We start from the raw sequence: 16,722 nt of genomic DNA, 5'->3' as shown, positions 1-16,722 counted from the left end.
GCCATCAGTTCAAAATTTAATTTCTCAGTTATAGCCATGAGGAATGTGGCCATGGCTGTAGAAGTTATATATTTATAGCACACTTTGATATGAACAGACTCAGAGAGCTTCTTTATTGGTACACATACTTCAGAAAAACACAGAAGCAAATATTTTCCTGTATGGTAGTGACATCCAAAGTAACTTGTTATGTTTATTACGAATGACAGAACAGACTACTGTCATGTTGCACTAAATAGTTTATTTAGTTATTGTTTTGCACTAGGTGATTGGAATTTTGCACTGAGTAGTTTTTATATTGCACTAAGTGGTTTGTTTGTATCACATGGTTTGTTTCATTCTCCCCTCTCCCCCAAAGCCCTGGTGGTGGTGGTCTTGCCCTGGGTTACGCCCTCACCCTGCCCCTGCCATCAGATGTATCCCATTGGCTGTGGCCCCTCTCCTCTGCCCCCCCTCCCCGGGTTTAAAATCTCCCATCATGAGAGACTCTTCCTCTTTTTCTCCTGGATGGATCCTTCACAGACCTCCCTCCTAGACTCTCTCTTTCCCAGGAGGTGCTCCACAATAAAGTTGTGGGACGATTATCCTAAGAAGAGTGCCTCCCTTCTTTTGCTTTTGTCCTTTTCAGTTTGAAGCTGGGGGTCAGAGCTAGCCAAACAGGACCCCAAAAGCTCTCAAACCAACAGACTTCATCCCTGGATTTGAAACACTTTTACATCCTTCCAACAAGTTAATATGAATTTGTTGAAAGACACTTCAAAAAACCCAAAACTCAATTATTTGTAGCTATATGGCCCCAGTTACTAACATCCGGGTTAGATTTACTCATTGAGCTAAAAATCTTATCCAGCATATCAAAGTGGTAAAAATCTTCAGAACTGCATAGAGCTCATTTGCAGCGAAAATGTGGTTCTTCAAACTCAGAGACAAAACACCACCAACTAGGGTGATCAAAGTAATCTGTGATTTATAACAATGCCTATTTTATTTTATTGATCCCTGATTTAAGAAAAATAAGCCCTTTTCTCTTTTATGTACTTTCTGACAAATAGCAAATCTAAACAAAGTAGTGCAGCTTTTCAGTTTAACGAAGTTCTAAATTTTCTTTGGAGTCTGCTCCCATACAGAAGTCACAAACAGAAAATAACCCAGAACAGGCCTATGCCTATTATTTGGGTGATCTCCTCTTCAGAAAATGTTGCTGGTTTAGATTCTAAGGAAAACTACCGGGACAGGGACTTTGCAAAGACACATCACTACATCTTCCATCATTGTAAATCACTAGTACACTTCTTTCCTAAGTGTACTTACTGTCCACACAGTAGTATTGATTCGACGGACTTCTATCTCAAAAGATATTGCCAGCTCAGCATCATGTGCTGACTTTATAACATCCCATTCCACCAGCAGCCGCTGAAGATCCAAATCCTTGGAAACATTAAGGTACATTACTGGAAACACATCAGATTCTAGGAGCAGAAAAAAGGGCACAAAAATATTACTGTCTAGCTAAGTTACAAAGCAGTTCTGAAAAAACAGTGGTTAGAGGTAAGATAGGTTCCACACCAGATGGTTCTGAAGGAAAAAACAAAAGTGATCAGGACCTATGCTGATGACGACAAAAGGAAAGATAATTCTTCTTCTTAAGGAATCAGCAGGCTAAAATGAGATTTCTGAATCTATTCACTGGCTCCCCACCATGATATTTAGTATACTGTTTAATTTCTTTATGCTCTCAATTTACTAGCTGTTTTATGATAATACAGATCCATCCCTTTGTAATCTTTTGAAGAGGAACAATATAATGTATTAAGAAGGACTAAATCCCCAAAAATCCCAAACCCCAGCAAGCCTTCATATCATTAGGGCAGAAACTCTGGGCTCTGTTTTGATCTCTGACTTAATACAGACTAAAGGAGTTAATGCAAAACTGTTATTTGAACAGAATAGGATAAGGGTTTCCCTCCAGTAGCTAGCTTAGATCATAGTCTAGTATTAAGTGCATTCCTAGTTGCTCTACACAGAGCTTAGGTCATGGCCATGGATTCTTCTGCTGGAATCAGACATTTAGTTCTAATGGCACTTGCATATTTCTCTTGGTCTGGATTTAATTCCAGACCATGACATGATAAAGCAAAGTTTAAAATGAGACTGAAGTCCCTTTTGGCTGGGAAATAAAAGTCCCTGCAAGATTGTTCTGTGGAAAACTACAAATAACCCTGTAAGTGCTTCCTCTTTTTAAATGATTCCTTTGTGACCCCGCCCTAAAAACCCTAACTGTTGGAAGAGATGAAATACAGCACTCACTGATTTGTCATTTCTCTACTTCCTGAAAACTAAACAAACATAAACCCTGTAAATTTGATCTGGTTGTTAATGAAGCCAGGGAGCTGAAACGACTGAATAACTAGGCTTCTTGTCCTGCCACAGGTGCTTTCCAAGGTGCTTCTGCTTGTTACAAAAGGACAAGGTCAGAATGTTTATCCTAACCAAGACACAGAAAAAAGATACACAAAACAGCTACACCTTTTAATAAAATAGACTCATTCTGTGCATTCCTGCTCCACTACAGCCAGAATCATCAGGGACGCAATGGATTGAGTGACCTCAGCAGCCTCCTCTCACAAAACCGCCACATCCACTCCTGTCTCCCAGAGACACTTGGCCCACTGAACTACCCAAAACTCTCACCATGTATCACTAGCAGAAACACAAGCATTCAGGAGATTTAGACTGAGAATCTACATTTTGATAGATGCTTCTGGTAGCCATCATGTATCCAAATCATTCTGCAATTTATCCTGGAGTATATCCTCCACAGTAACCTCTGTGCAGCAGTTTTCTGACATGGATTTTTACATTACGAGAAGGGAATGAAAGGCTAAAGAGAAGCAGCAGTTATAACAATCTCTGGTCAATCAAAGGAAGCAAATAAAACTTTATAAGCATATTTCTTTATTATGAGAATACAGACACTGACACAGCTTTGTTGTTTATATAAGCCCACTCTGTAATTAAAGAATAAATGGAGGAAAGAAAGTACTAAGTTACTAAAAACTGTTGGAAGAAAGGATTCTCTTTTAGGAAATCATCCAAAAACTCTGTTGGGATATTTTTAACCTATTCCATTTTCAAGGGTACTAAAAGTCAGAGCAAAATGAAAACCATATGCTTTCCATCTAAAGAAAACTACTGGTATGGGCATCTTCAGATAAGCTTGGAGAAGAAATCAAGTTTAAATGATGAAAACACATGGTCTTAGAACCAGGACTGTGGTATCTTTAAGTGCTTTGGAGAAAGAAATATATGCAACACACCTTCTATAAAGTCTCACTGTAGTCTTAATATATAATTACCAATAAATGATTAACACGTAAATTTATGTGAAAGCAGAATTGACAGTCTTAGTGTCTCTGCAAGGTAAGTGCAAAATGTTTCACATGCAGAAATAAAATTTCCTTTTTGGCTATGGTAATGTGGTCCATAAAAAGTGTATCTGCAGCTTCACAGCTGCCTTTGCCTATCAGTTTTATACAGCCATAAGGAAACCCAGTACCTATGACAATTACTGTCTGAAACTGAATAAACAAGGTGGAAGGCTTGGGGGTAAATTTCACTGAATGATGACAGAGCATCAATTTTATGTTTTACCGGAAAAAATAAATATTATTAGCTTCACTGCCAACAACTGACTAAGCAAGGATCCACAACAACCAAAACAACACAGTGATTCATAAACTCAACTGTGGAAGTGGAGTATCACTTTATTTTGGGAAGATAGGACAAAACACACTTCATTTTCCCACATTTTCCAGACTTTTACCACCTAAACAAGATAAACACTTGGGATTTAAACACGTTAAAATCCCACTTATGCTAAAGAATTGACTGTAATGTTGTTTTGTCTCAAGTATTCTGGTCAACCTTACTTGTATGTTCATCATCCGTTTGCATGAAGCACTGTGTACCAAATCTCTTGGGGGATCTCATTTCACATACACAAGGTGATCTAGAACTCTGGGCCTTGCTGTCTGCTGTTTTTCTGTCTACACTGCTGGAGCAACAGAGGAAGAAAGGAACTGGGGGAAGGAAAGGGCCCTGGTAGTCTCTCAATGAAATTCAATGGCACAAAGGAGGAGTACAGGGAAAGAAAATAAATACCCCTGAAAGAAAAACCATCCAGTTGGCAGAAACACCTTTCTTTTTCAGGATACACCATTAAAATAAACTTCTGCATATCTTCTGAATTTCCCTATCTTCTTTCTAGCAAATTTTAATTGCAAGTGTCACTATTATGCCTACTGCATTGATGATGAGCCTGCATCGCCTCTCTATCCATTTCTTTTTGTCCAAATGAAAATATCATCCCTTTTTTTGCCATAAAGAATACTTCCACGTGCCACACTTAATTAAAGAACTGCTAAGGTATTTTAAGGTCTTCTGTTTTTTCTCCATCTGTACAACTGTCCCTACACTACCTCTCTTCAGCTAGATGACACATCACTTCACACCCCACACTATTTTGTTTTCTTCAGAATCTGGCATAAGACAGTATTGATCATCAGTTGGAGCTTATACACAGTACTAAAAAATGGAAGAAACAATAGCGTTAAGGATATACCCAAAATATTGATGACCACCAACTTACAATGTAGGTATTAAAGAATTTTGTACTGTATCTTTAACATGTGGAAGTATTTGCAGCATTCACAGTTACAATATTCTCTCCTAGCAAAATTAAGTGATCAAGGCATCTTAAGACTTGTTTTAACTTGAAAGCTAACTCAAGACTATACAAATAGTTATGATTAACAACAGACACTAATTTTATTCCTGAAAAATTGCATGTGAAAACAAGTGACCAAGTTACTGTAATAGAGTAACTGTTTGGACTTGCCTGCATTACAAAGTTGTGCCATTCTAAGAGCCCTAGTAATAAATCTCAAAACTGAGACTTGGGTGAGTGGTGTGTGAACACATGAATTTCAAGGCTGAAGAGAGACAAAATGTCTGAAAGAGATATATTACCCCTTCAGTATGATAATAAATATATTTTAAAAACCCCAAACATCTCTCTTCCTTCTTCACCAACTTTAAAAAGGCAATAAAATTTCCATAATGCAGACTAGAATCTGGTAAGGTTTGCCTTCTTAGTAGTGGTCACAGAAAGATCAATTAAGAATTTTCTTTTTTCTTTTAACCGAGACATACCCAAATGCTATTGCTAGCAGCAAGTATACAAGAAGTGTTTTTTACCTTAAAATACACAGCCTTTTGAAAAGTTATCATTATATTCAAGTTTTTCCCCTTCAAATATGCATATATGCTTTTTGTATTTGTATTGGATAAGTATCTGAAGTGTAAAAAATAACAATCTGGTCCTGGAATCTTGTGGTACAATCAGAAAAGGGCCAACAGAAATGCTAAAGTTTTCAGAGATGAGACAAAAAAAGAAAGGAAAGAAATAAAAAACCACAAAAATTGTCAAAGAGGAAATTATTTGAAGATGACAGTACAGATCACAGGAGAAAGAGGAGGAGAAAATAAATAAATACACATTGGCTTGACATCATTCCAAGTTGATTCAACTTGGACACTATCTATGGAGGGCTTTAGTTAGGCAATTTTCCATAGTAAGGTTACAAAAGGTAATAATGAAAGTTGCTCCATCACCTTACCAAAGAGAATAATTTTAATAAATGTGTGACATGTTGCTTGATCAGAGACTTACAAATCAGCACATTGAAAGCTTCAGTTGCTTTCAAATAAAAAAATCAAACATTCAGACATTTACCTTGCTGTGAGTATTTAGTGTAGCATGTCCTCAGGGGGAGCAGCACCGCCAGAATCATGAAGTGATTCATCATTTGTCTATCTTTTCCTGCATAAGATTTAACAGCAAAGAAAACATTTTTATTTATTTGTTTCTTTCAGGAGAAATGCAACATGCCAAACAATAGTCCAGATAATATTACTATATTTAAGCATGAATAAATAAAAAACCCAATCACACAGACTCCAGGAAGCTAAAGAGAAATTCAGGAAGAATGCACAAAGAAAGATAAGGAATGAAAAAAGTAAACCTCTTGCTTTTCAGACCTAGTCATAGAAAAGTAGCATTATACTCAAAAAGTTCAACTAAGTCTAAGCAAATACATCACACAGTATCTTTAAAGCTGTTTATACACTTATTTCAAATAAATATTGAAGTAGAAGTTTGTCCTAATATATTTTGTCTTTCTTCCTGCACAAGTAAGAAGATATCCATCCTAACAGGGGAAAACAGTATTAAAGGTGCAAAACACCTTGTGATTTCTGCCCCACCTACAGCCTGACTGATTAATCCGGCAGACTCCTCTGTCAGCACCCAGGATGCTATATATGGAGGGCTTTAGCTAGACTGGAGCTGAAGCACACATATCAAGTCTTAGCAAGTTCCATTCCCAGATGGATTGTCATCTCAAGAACCACAGAGCTCTATCCCACATTCCATTTACAGCTTTGACACACACACTGTACCAGGATGAAACTCTTGGACTTGCACAGCCTAGTTCTGGAGGACTGATCGTACGTTAGATTTCAGAAGGCATGAATCACTTGCAAATCCTCCATGCCAAAGGGAAAGCTAAACATCAGGCTGCAGAATGGTTAAAGCTCTCAGGCACAGAGGGTACAAGGAGTACAAACAACAGGAACAGGACAATGGATACAGCTATCTTCAAGGTAAAACTTGTACATTTTACATTTCTGAAGCTGTGCAGAATACTGATAGTCTTCTATCACTAATTCCATAACAGACGTTGCAGCTGCTTAGCAGGAGATAACCAAAATGGCCTGTCCCCACTAAAGCTAAGAACAAAACATTTACAGATTTCAGAAAGGCCAGGAATTCACGACAGAATTTATTTCTAGCAGAAAACTTCTGATTTAATGCCTCAGAGCTGCAGACTCTTAAGTCTAATAAGTTCAATTAAATTAAATGGTTTTGAGAAGCTCTGAATTCCTCTGAAGGATAAAAAGACTTCAAACTTTTTTCTAAAGTGTGTTTCTAAAGGTCACACAAACACTGTAGAACACTCCTGCATGCAGCATTGCAACCCAGGGCTCGATGCACACAACAAGCACCCTTGCTGCAACGTGCCCAAACTTCTCCTTGTGAGGTCAAATGCTTCACATGCAGGCCCTCGTACTTACCAGGTCAATGTTGTCTTGCCTAATGCATAAGCTTCTGCAGTCTTTCCTGCCACTAAACAAATATCCTCAGAAGTATTTATGTAACACTAAGATCCATGTATGAAGAATCTAAATATTCTTGAGAAGCTAGGCTAAATTCACATGCAACTATTAGATTATTCCAAGAACTGATATAGGGAAATCTTTTTTTTTTTTTCTAGATTTTCCAAGGGCTTTTTAACACCTAGAAGTGAAAATAATTGGTCATGTATTGTCTGGAATAAACAATACAATATAGAGAAGAGAGTGATAAATGACAAAAAAAAAAACTCTTCCAAGTCAGATCATGTTAAAACTTCTGGTAACTCCTTCAGCAGAATGCTGTTTTTTAAGCTGTATGGAATTATATTAAGATACAAAGCCAAATCTTACAAACCTCTTTCCCCTCCCTTCCCCGCACCCCAGGAAAAATATGGAACTAAATCTGTTTTCAAAGTCAAAGGATGAAACTCCCTGCTCTAAGACAGGTCAGTTAGGTTCACCAGCATATCTCCTGACTTAATTACACCAGCATGATGAAAATCTGGCCCTGCAAGACTCCTAATTTTGTAAATATCTTTCGGGTTAGACAGACAAACTTTGCCTCATTGGTTATGAATAATTTAAATCCAACATTACAAACAGTGGGGAGGTACTGTAGAATACTGAAATATTAGACTATTTGTTTAAGTTACTTCCTCTTTGGAAAATAAACCCAAACCTTTTTATGCTGTTAAGAGCCATTCCCAACTATTATCATGAAACTGATGTCTAATTTAACTATCTATCTCCAATAATTTACACCACCAGTTCACTAATGGCACAGACTAGATCACTTTTATTGATGCAAAAGCCTTATGCTACTATGGTGTAATATAATAAATGATCACCAAAATACAATCCTATTTTAGACAGTGACAATGGTTTTCACTATGTTAGTAATCTAGTTTAATAGTGTATAATAAATAAATTATGGTAATATGTGCAATTGTAGGTAACAAACCAGTTTTCAAGAGAAAAGTTCTAGAATTCTCTAACAAAAGAGAATATGAAGTAATTTTAAATAAATTAAACACTAGTTGAGAAAAAAGAAATAGGGTCCTTAATATGAAAGCAATATTTTGAATTAAATCCTCTTTATTCAGAAACATCTGCCTGTGAATTAATCACACATAATAATTACCACCAACGAATGTCAAGCACTTATACTGTATTATCAATAATTAAGTACTTTTATAAAATCATCATTTATAAGTCTGTGTCTTGGCTACAGTTCTACAAAATACATTACCAATTTAATAATAAAAAAAAAAAACTAACAACAGAAAAATGATGGTAATAGATTAACAACATCCTTGCCAAAAGTGAAAATAGAACCACAAAGGGAATGAAGACAGGTAGCGAGAACAGGGGAGATGATGAGTAGCAAGTTGAAGTCAGTTTGGCATAAAATGATCTGTCAGGACTACAGACGTTAGCCAAGTAACAAATCTTTCATTGTTAGTGTACATTCTTTCCATTCTTATTAAAACTCAAATTTCTGGGGGAAATAAAGCAGACTTGCTTGGTTTTGTCAGGCTGCAGGCTAAAACGCTAGGGTTTTGGGGTTTTTTTCTTTTTTTAATCCTAGCTTCATAGTCTAATTATAATTGTCCTGTGGGAAAAATGTAACCTGAGATGTGACAAAACTGATACAGAGGGATTCAGGACTCCCCTGCCTATCTTGAAATTAATCAGCACTGATAGATAATTCAATATAACACTAATATTTTGAAGACCTGACAGCAATTGAAATAATATTCAGCAACAACAGAATTGTTCAGACTAAACACAATTAAAGTGGAGTCATTCAAGAAGTGGAGGCAGCACAGGAGTAAATTACCTTTGAGAAAATGAAATTTCCTTAAGTAGGTGGTCTGTGAATATTTTAAATAAATATCTCCAGGTAGACTATTTCTCCTTCAGAGCTAAAGGCCTGTTACACGATCCCCGAAGTCCTGTCCAAGCCAAAGTTTTTGTGATGCCATCCATGAAATTAAAAAGAAATCCTCATTATTTACCTATTAAACACACCAAAGACTGACATTTCATCAAACACCATTTCAAAGTCACTGAAGCACCAAAATCCAATTGACTAGGATTTGGACCTATACAGTGCACATACTGTTGCAGCACCTAGAACCTGTGTGTGTCAGGAAAAGAAGCTCCTCCTATGAACATCTAGTCAAAGCTGACTGCAGATTTAATCTGCTTTGCAGCAATCTTGCAAGGCACATATTTCAAATCATACTTACCACAAATTTGTTTTCTCAGTGCCCTTTGCTTTGCTCAATTAAAAAAGCTGCCAGGCACAAGCCAAATCCTTAAATTAATCTGAGCATGTACATAGGCTGAGAAAAGAAATGTTTTCAGTTGCAGAATACTTAATCTACTTAATGGAGAGTGCTTAGATATTAGATATGGATAACAGCTCATGAACACCATGGACTGAACAAGTTTTTCTAAAGCGGACACGGAAGACTCTCAGTGAGGCAAATCAAGTAATAATACATACAACACCGTTCATCCTATGTTGTTATTCCCTCTACTTCATAAACTAACTGAGGATCAGAATCACAATCCAAGTTTCTACCACACAACACAACATTGATAACAGAAGTGACATTTCAGTGCCCAAATCTAATGAACTCTATCCACAGACTACAAAGAGGCACCCCTAGTAAGTAAGCAAAGCACAGGTAGGCTAATCCTCCTGATGAGGTTTTCTGTCTCATAAATAAAGAGATAACTATGTAACTGTCAAAAAGAGCTGGAAGTCCCTAAGTCAGTGATTTGTACAAAGACTCTACAACACTGAATGCCTCTGCTCTCCTGATTTCTGCAATTCCCAACAGATCCCTTGCAAAACCAACAGTGCAGAGCTGACATCCAACTCAGTTTCCTTCAAACAGGGACTGCCAAGCCACCAGGAAGCTATGGAGTGTTGGTAAAGTAGTGTCTTCTAAAACATTCCAGCTAAATAGATCCCTTCTGAAAACAAACACAAAAACAAAAATATGGAAAATTGAAAATGTGATTGTCAACAATCCTGAATGCTAAAAAGAAAATGAATATCTGAGATACCACATTCTAAAGTGGATGAATCTTTCCTTTAGTCGTTTTACTTGCTTTTTTCTCCCAAGCAATTTTAAAGGTGGTTTCAATTACATTTAGTACACAAAAATATATCTGTGTATTAGACACTGAAAGCTCCTAATAAGCCTTGTAATTTAATAGCTGAGCAACAAGTTTAAAAGGCTGCATAAGAAAGAAAGTAATTTCTATAATTAAGGTCTGATACACATGTAATGACTTGACCACTGAGGGGTAGCTTTTTCTCCTGTGTTTTGATAAACAGAAAGCTCTTTGACGCATGTTGTTGCTTTCCTAAAAAGCTCTGCCAAAATAGAAAAAACATGTATTTCATGGTCCCACAAAGACAAGAATCCAAACAAAAAAGCAGTTGAAATAGGGGGAAAATGGGATCTAAAATTATAAAGCAATTAATGAATTTGGGAAAACTACTCCTGCCCCATTAAAAAAGAAATGTCAGCAATTGTAGGGAAGATATTTACCAAGCATTATCTACTTGTACCTCTGTTAGGATCTATTTGGTTTGCCCTGCTGGAGTTTGGTCCACGCATGCAAAATTTAGAAAAAATGAGAGGCAAAAAGGTTATGCCAAAAAATAGTCAAACTCCAAAAACTTCAGGAACCACACTGGAATTTATGCTTTCTAGTTTACTCAAACGGCCTTGAGATCAAGCAATGGATTTCAGCTGCTTAAAAGAAAGCAGGAGCAACAAGTTTTCTCTGTATGATGCCAGATTTAAAGGTCTGAGCTCACATTTCTGAGCAAGTCAACATGTTCTTGAAGCAGTGGCCACAGGCAATGTTGAAACCAAACCTGAAATCACCTCTGGCAGATGCAGCATCCTCATCCCACGAGGTATTTTATCCACTACCCGCCTAGGTGATTTTTGCTCAAGTCAAATCAGCAGCTTTTATGCTGTAGCTAAGCAGTGGCATCCTGAAAGCAGGGGAGAGTAGACGGTCATGAGGCGCCTTAAATTCATCGGTATGCGATGATGCTGTACGAGGCGCTGCTTCAGCCCTCCCGCACCGCCGTACCGAAGGGTGCCTGCAAAACACGGGAGAACGAGCGGGAAAAGGGTGGAGAGGGAGAAGTGCTAAAATTCAACGTAAAAACTCCACAGCGCTCTTCAAAACAAGTGCCGGAGCGGAGAGGCGGGTGCTCCTCAGCGGGGCAGACTGAGCTCCCCTCAGCGAGACGGAGAGGAGAAGGGGTCACTGAAGGAGCGGGGAGCTGCCGTGACGGGGAGACACCGGCATCACTCACCTGCAGCCGCCGGCAGCTCCCTCACGGCCGGCTCCGCGGGGTCGGAACGCGCCGGCCCCCCCGGTCAGTGCCGGGAAGCGGCTCGGCCGCCCCTCCCCGGGCAGGGCGGCGACTCCTCCCACCCCGAGGAGCCGGGTGAGCCGCTTCTCGGAACTTTCTCCCCGCTCCGGGAAGCGCGGCCCGTTCCCTTGGCCGCGCTCCCAAAGACAGAACGCGGGCCGCCCCCTCCTCGAGGCGCCTCAGGGCCGCAGCGTCCGGGGTGGGCCGAGCAGGGACAGCGGGACGGGCTAGCCCGAGAGGGACGGAGAATGGACGCGTTCCGATCTGCCCAGTCCCCAGCGGGCAGGAGTGATGTCCCCAAGCCGCCTTCACCTCTGGCGCCCTGTCCCCAGAGTGTCTCTGGGAGCAGGGACGGGCGCTCTGGCGGGCACGGTGGAGGTGAGGAGGTGCCCGCAGCGGGGCTCAGGGCCGGTCTGGTGCAGTGCCACATCACCGCAGGCAGCTGTCTGAGGAAACCCCTCACAGAACCGCGTCATCCAAGGCTACGGATCACAAAGCAAACTGTTCAGTCCCAAAAAACTCACATAAATGATGGAGGGAGACCAGGAATTGACCATGTTTCTGTTGTGGGTGCCCTTATGACTGGCCTCATTCAGAGAGGTATAGTATGCCAAAAGCTGCCTCGCTGCGTCTTCTGATGTAGCCGTGAGAAAGTTTTGTTTAAGGTTGTTGCTCATCCTTTCCAGGACATTCATGGTGAAGGTTTTTTTCAGTTTGTAAAATTTCTTTATGAAAGAGGTCTTCTGTCTGTTCTTGATGCTTGGTTGCTTTTTATCAGGGAGATGTGATCTGGAAAGTTTACAGCCTTACAGGCTATCTTATTTTTATACCTCATGATATATAGTTTGCCCTTTTTTTGTACTAGCATAGCGTTGCCAATACAACATTTCTTGTGGTCCACTTCAGCACCTTGATTCTTCTCTTCTGAACTGCTGTCTCGCCATTTGTTCCCTGCCTCATTGTATTTCAGGGATGTCTCATACTTCCCTCTGCCAAGTAACATCCTGTTCCTTAGTCAGGAGTTCCACGATCTTACGATGATTTTGCTTTTCAGTCAAGCAAATAATTTCTGGTCAAAGGATAGTTTTGCTCTTCAGGACTGTATTCTGAATAGTTGCATCTATTTCTTCCACACAATTCTTATGCATGTTTTGTGAGTCATATAAACTGAACTTTTCACAGAGGGTCACTCACTTTTCATTGCCTGCCTGTGGTCTGGAGACACCACAGCTGGACGTTTGCTGTTGTTTCAGAATTCAGACCTGACATAAAAGGTCATCTAACTGCTGAGTTTTACTGAAAATGCAAATCACAGATGTCTACGGTTAGATGCCAAAATTTTAGCTTTTCTTTTTTTCTTACGTTCGTTAACAAGTCTCTGCAATATGCTAATGAGTTCTTTCTTCTAATGTTTCTAGACATCATAGTAAAGCTTGAAATCTATCAATTGCTTGTATGTTTAAAGTAGATTTTTAATTATATACAATAAATAAAATGTGGGGTAGGAAATCTTTGCATATACTATAATAAAGATAATAACTTATTTTTGTGCTTTGAGCACTCTCATCTGTGTTTGAAAATATTTATTCTTTTAGGTCTGTAGTGGAGATACCTTTTAAAATCTATTCGTATATTTAATATTTTCTGAGTCATTTCAACCCTGATGTGGCATGGGTTGAAAAATTCTCTATTGCCTCTATGTTTGGGTAGCAGCAACAGTCTCTGATTATGCTTTTACTGATCCACATGATCTGTAAGTTCCAGAATGAACAATGTATTAGCTTATCTTGTGAATGCTTCCTTATGAACATATGAATTCACTGCTATTTAGAAATAATGCTCAAGATACTAATTAGAACCAAAAAGACCCTAAAGAGTTATTGAATAATGTCTGTAATGAATTTCGTGCCTGGTCCGAAGGTGTTTCAAAAAGCAAGTTATCAAGTTCCTGATACTTGAGCAGGAAAAACTGAAAAACAAAGAGAAGAACGAAGGTAAATCCACAAAATAGCCTGCAAGTTCAATGTGTCAAGTGTCATAGAACCTAGAGAATTTAAAATGCCAGGTCAGGTAACAAACTTCTCTATATACACCAGCTTATATCAATGTAGTTTGGAACGACCTAGAAGGCATCCAATCCAACCTGGTGCTCTCTGTGTCTGTGAAAACAGCTCTGAGTTTCACCTCACTTTCCTGGGTGTTTTGTTGGCTGTGTACCTATATCCAAAGCCCACCTCTGGCACAACGCACCTGCTGGACCTTGATCCAGACTGCTATGAAAGTCTGCCATCTGTAGAGGTTTTGAGAGTGGACATGAGATTGTTGATGTTCAAAGATTTCACAGCAGAAGTACCAGCATGAGAAGGTGTAAAATCATAAAGATAAAGATAACCTGGGGAAGCCTGGTCAAGCTAGACAGTCAGTTGGGGGCTAGCTGTGAGCCCTTGTATTTTAAGTGTCAAAGGAAGACTGCAAATTAGAAATGCTGGGATTCCCCTCCAGAGAGCCATGGGAACTGACCCTTACCCTTTTGGCTCATGCCTGCCTGCTCAGCAAAGACTTCTTGAGTAGCTTAATATGAGTGGTGAGTATAGTAATGCTTTGTCTAGCAGCTCGTTAAACTCTAGCTAGCTCTTCTCTCTGTTAGCCTAAAACTAACTGCTTTATTTTCAATTATGTGTATTCTCCTTGTAGAGTCTCTGTGCCTGGCTAAAATACTTAAACAAGCTGACCAAGTGTGACAAACATACTCAACTCCTTAATCAAACTAAGGGTAGCTATTACAGGCTCCAAAGAAGGTAAAGACCTCGGGCATTACCAAGGCAAGAACTTCTCTAGTTCCAGTCCATTCTATAAAAATATAAAAGAGGCGAGCATTGATGCATATGAGCTTGGCTCACTGATCATATAAATAACACAGGTATAGCAGGTAGCTTTTCTAGGACTCATTTATCAGAGAACAAAGAAAGTTGTGGGTGCAAGGAATCTCAAGCATATGCTTCCCATTGTATGTAATTTGACTACAAGGAAACCACTTTATTCCAGAAATATCTCAGCCTAAATGAGCATTTTTCAAGCTCTCTGTGCTAAGCTGCTGTTTGCATGGGATCCCGCCTTGATCAGGGAAACCTCTTTTGAATTTGCCCTTCAAAGCAGAGAGACATCCCACCAGAAGCAGATGCTCAGTAACTGACAGATACCATGCATAGTCTGGTATTATAATGCATGAAGTTTTTTGTATTGGTAGCTTTGACTCATTGTTATATCCTTTTTGAAATAATACAGCAAACCTTGCCATTGAATGTTGCTATAAAAGTTGCACTTTTACAACATATCTCAATAAACTCACTTTTGCTGATACCTTTGGTGGTAATTCTTTATTTCTCATATTTGAGTGTCAGCTGTTCCTAAAATAAAATATTTCCTCTTTTATATGTCAAGTGTTTGTAGCTTCTTGGCATCAAAAACTAATTCTTCTCTGTCGAGGTCTGTATTACACAATGTTCTTGTAATGCTACATAACCTACTTGCATAATTTGCAAAATGTACCACTGACGTAGGTATATTAATAATTTCTACCGATATGTTACACAATGTAGTAAATCTGCCCCTTATGAGTAATAAAAAGGTAATTTTCTTATTTCTCCACCCTTCAGGAAGAAAGTTAGCCATTGGAACAATGCTATCTATGTTAACAGGACCATTTAAAAGGAAAACAAAAAAAAATCTGCAAACATATGGCACAAAACACAGTTCCCTTTGTCAGGCAATGAATCAAAGACTTGAAAGAAGAAAAACTTAATGTTAGTTTAATGTTCCTCGTTAACCAGTGTAATGAAAGATTTTACTGTGTTGTTTAAAGTAAAGCAGAAATATTTGTATTTCAAGAGTTTCTGATTCCAGTTAATTAGTGATCATATGTATGAGCTTCTGCACTGTTTAGTAGAGGTGTTGATTCTCCTATTAAAATCTAGTAATTTATATAAAAAATCTGAAGTTCTTTTGGTTGCAAATTAATATTCAAAATAGTGTGCAAGATGTCATCTTTAGCCCCAAAGCAGGATGAATCCCACCTGATCCTCAAGGTTTTTTTCTTAAAGTCTCCTGTTCCCAGAGCTTCCACTGCCTTCAAAGACAGCCTCTGGCTCAGACTTCACTATAATGATAAAAAGTCCTCTTTTTCAAAAAGGCTTAGTAGGTCTTTATACCCACTGTTCTCTGTGTGCAAACTAATAGAGACCAAGTTATTATTTCCTGTTCTCCAGCAGCCTTTGAAGCATTGAAGATTAATAATAGGACCCCCTCAGGCCTGTCTAGGTTAAACAAACTAAATTCTTTCCATGATTTACAGAATGTTGATTGTGTTTGGTGCTATTCACATGTCTCATGAGTCCAGTTTCAAATAAGAATTGATGGACACAGCACTCCTTTTAACAGGAGCCTTATTAACACTGTATTTACTAACAGGTGACACTTCTGTTCCTACCTGTCTCTATGTTTGCTGTTTCCTCAGAAGCAGAACGTTGTTTATTTAAGACCTACCTGTGATGTTCCATAAGTCACAGATCATTTTGTCTTAACAGCTCTTTCCTTGTTTCATTATTTCTGCTTAACACTGCAGCATTGCTCTTTTCCTTTTGACACACCATTTCTTTAACTTGTCAAGATACTTTTGAATCTTAATCCCGTTTTCTGATATGATTGTGATCCCTTATATCTTCACATCATTTGGAAATCCTGGGCATTTTCTGTTTTATCAGACAGATTGTTGGCTCTGTACAGCCCAGACGGGTGTTTCGAACTCCACTATTGTTTCTTTTTTGCTGCAAGCCTCTGCTAAATGCTTTCTGATGGCACGGTGGCAACTTCCAAACACAAAGTAAAGCAAACCACTGTTTTCCATAAACAGTGTTCTTCATAACATGATTTCATTCCTACCCAGGAACAATTTCTATTTAGTCAGAAGTTTCAGAAGTACTCTACAGAGTGAAAGAGTTCAGAGAAAAGTTATTGAGCTGAACTGCACTGAATAATTTCAGATATATATTTTA

At 38.7% G+C, this 16,722-nt stretch overlaps 1 protein-coding gene across 10 annotated transcripts in view; it reads right to left on the bottom strand.

Annotated features, from left to right (window-relative positions):
* OSMR (oncostatin M receptor) overlaps window positions 1-11,753 on the bottom strand; it is a 47,916-nt gene extending 36,163 nt beyond the window's left edge. For 2 of the 10 annotated variants that reach the window (XM_039709858.1, XM_039709848.1), the window contains exons 1-5: window positions 11,612-11,753; window positions 11,169-11,392; window positions 9,095-9,209; window positions 5,795-5,881; window positions 1,312-1,469 (exon numbers count right to left, since the gene is read on the bottom strand). In XM_039709858.1, the coding sequence (XP_039565792.1) occupies window positions 1,312-1,469; window positions 5,795-5,867 (231 nt within the window). In that variant the 5' untranslated portion in view covers window positions 5,868-5,881; window positions 9,095-9,209; window positions 11,169-11,392; window positions 11,612-11,753. Of the gene's footprint in view, window positions 1-1,311; window positions 1,470-5,794; window positions 5,882-9,094; window positions 10,243-11,098; window positions 11,393-11,611 lie in introns of all 10 variants that reach the window. The other 8 variants (XM_039709849.1, XM_039709856.1, XM_039709852.1 and 5 more) reach the window with 8 other exon arrangements.
* Between the last annotated feature and the right edge of the window lie 4,969 nt (window positions 11,754-16,722).

The sequence above is a fragment of the Passer montanus genome, unplaced genomic scaffold (genome assembly GCF_014805655.1).
Source record: "Passer montanus isolate IOZ18808 unplaced genomic scaffold, ASM1480565v1 scaffold22, whole genome shotgun sequence".
Classification (NCBI taxonomy): domain Eukaryota; kingdom Metazoa; phylum Chordata; class Aves; order Passeriformes; family Passeridae; genus Passer; species Passer montanus.
Note: the sequence above shows the minus strand (reverse complement) of the source record. Positions and strands in the feature narration are given on the sequence as shown.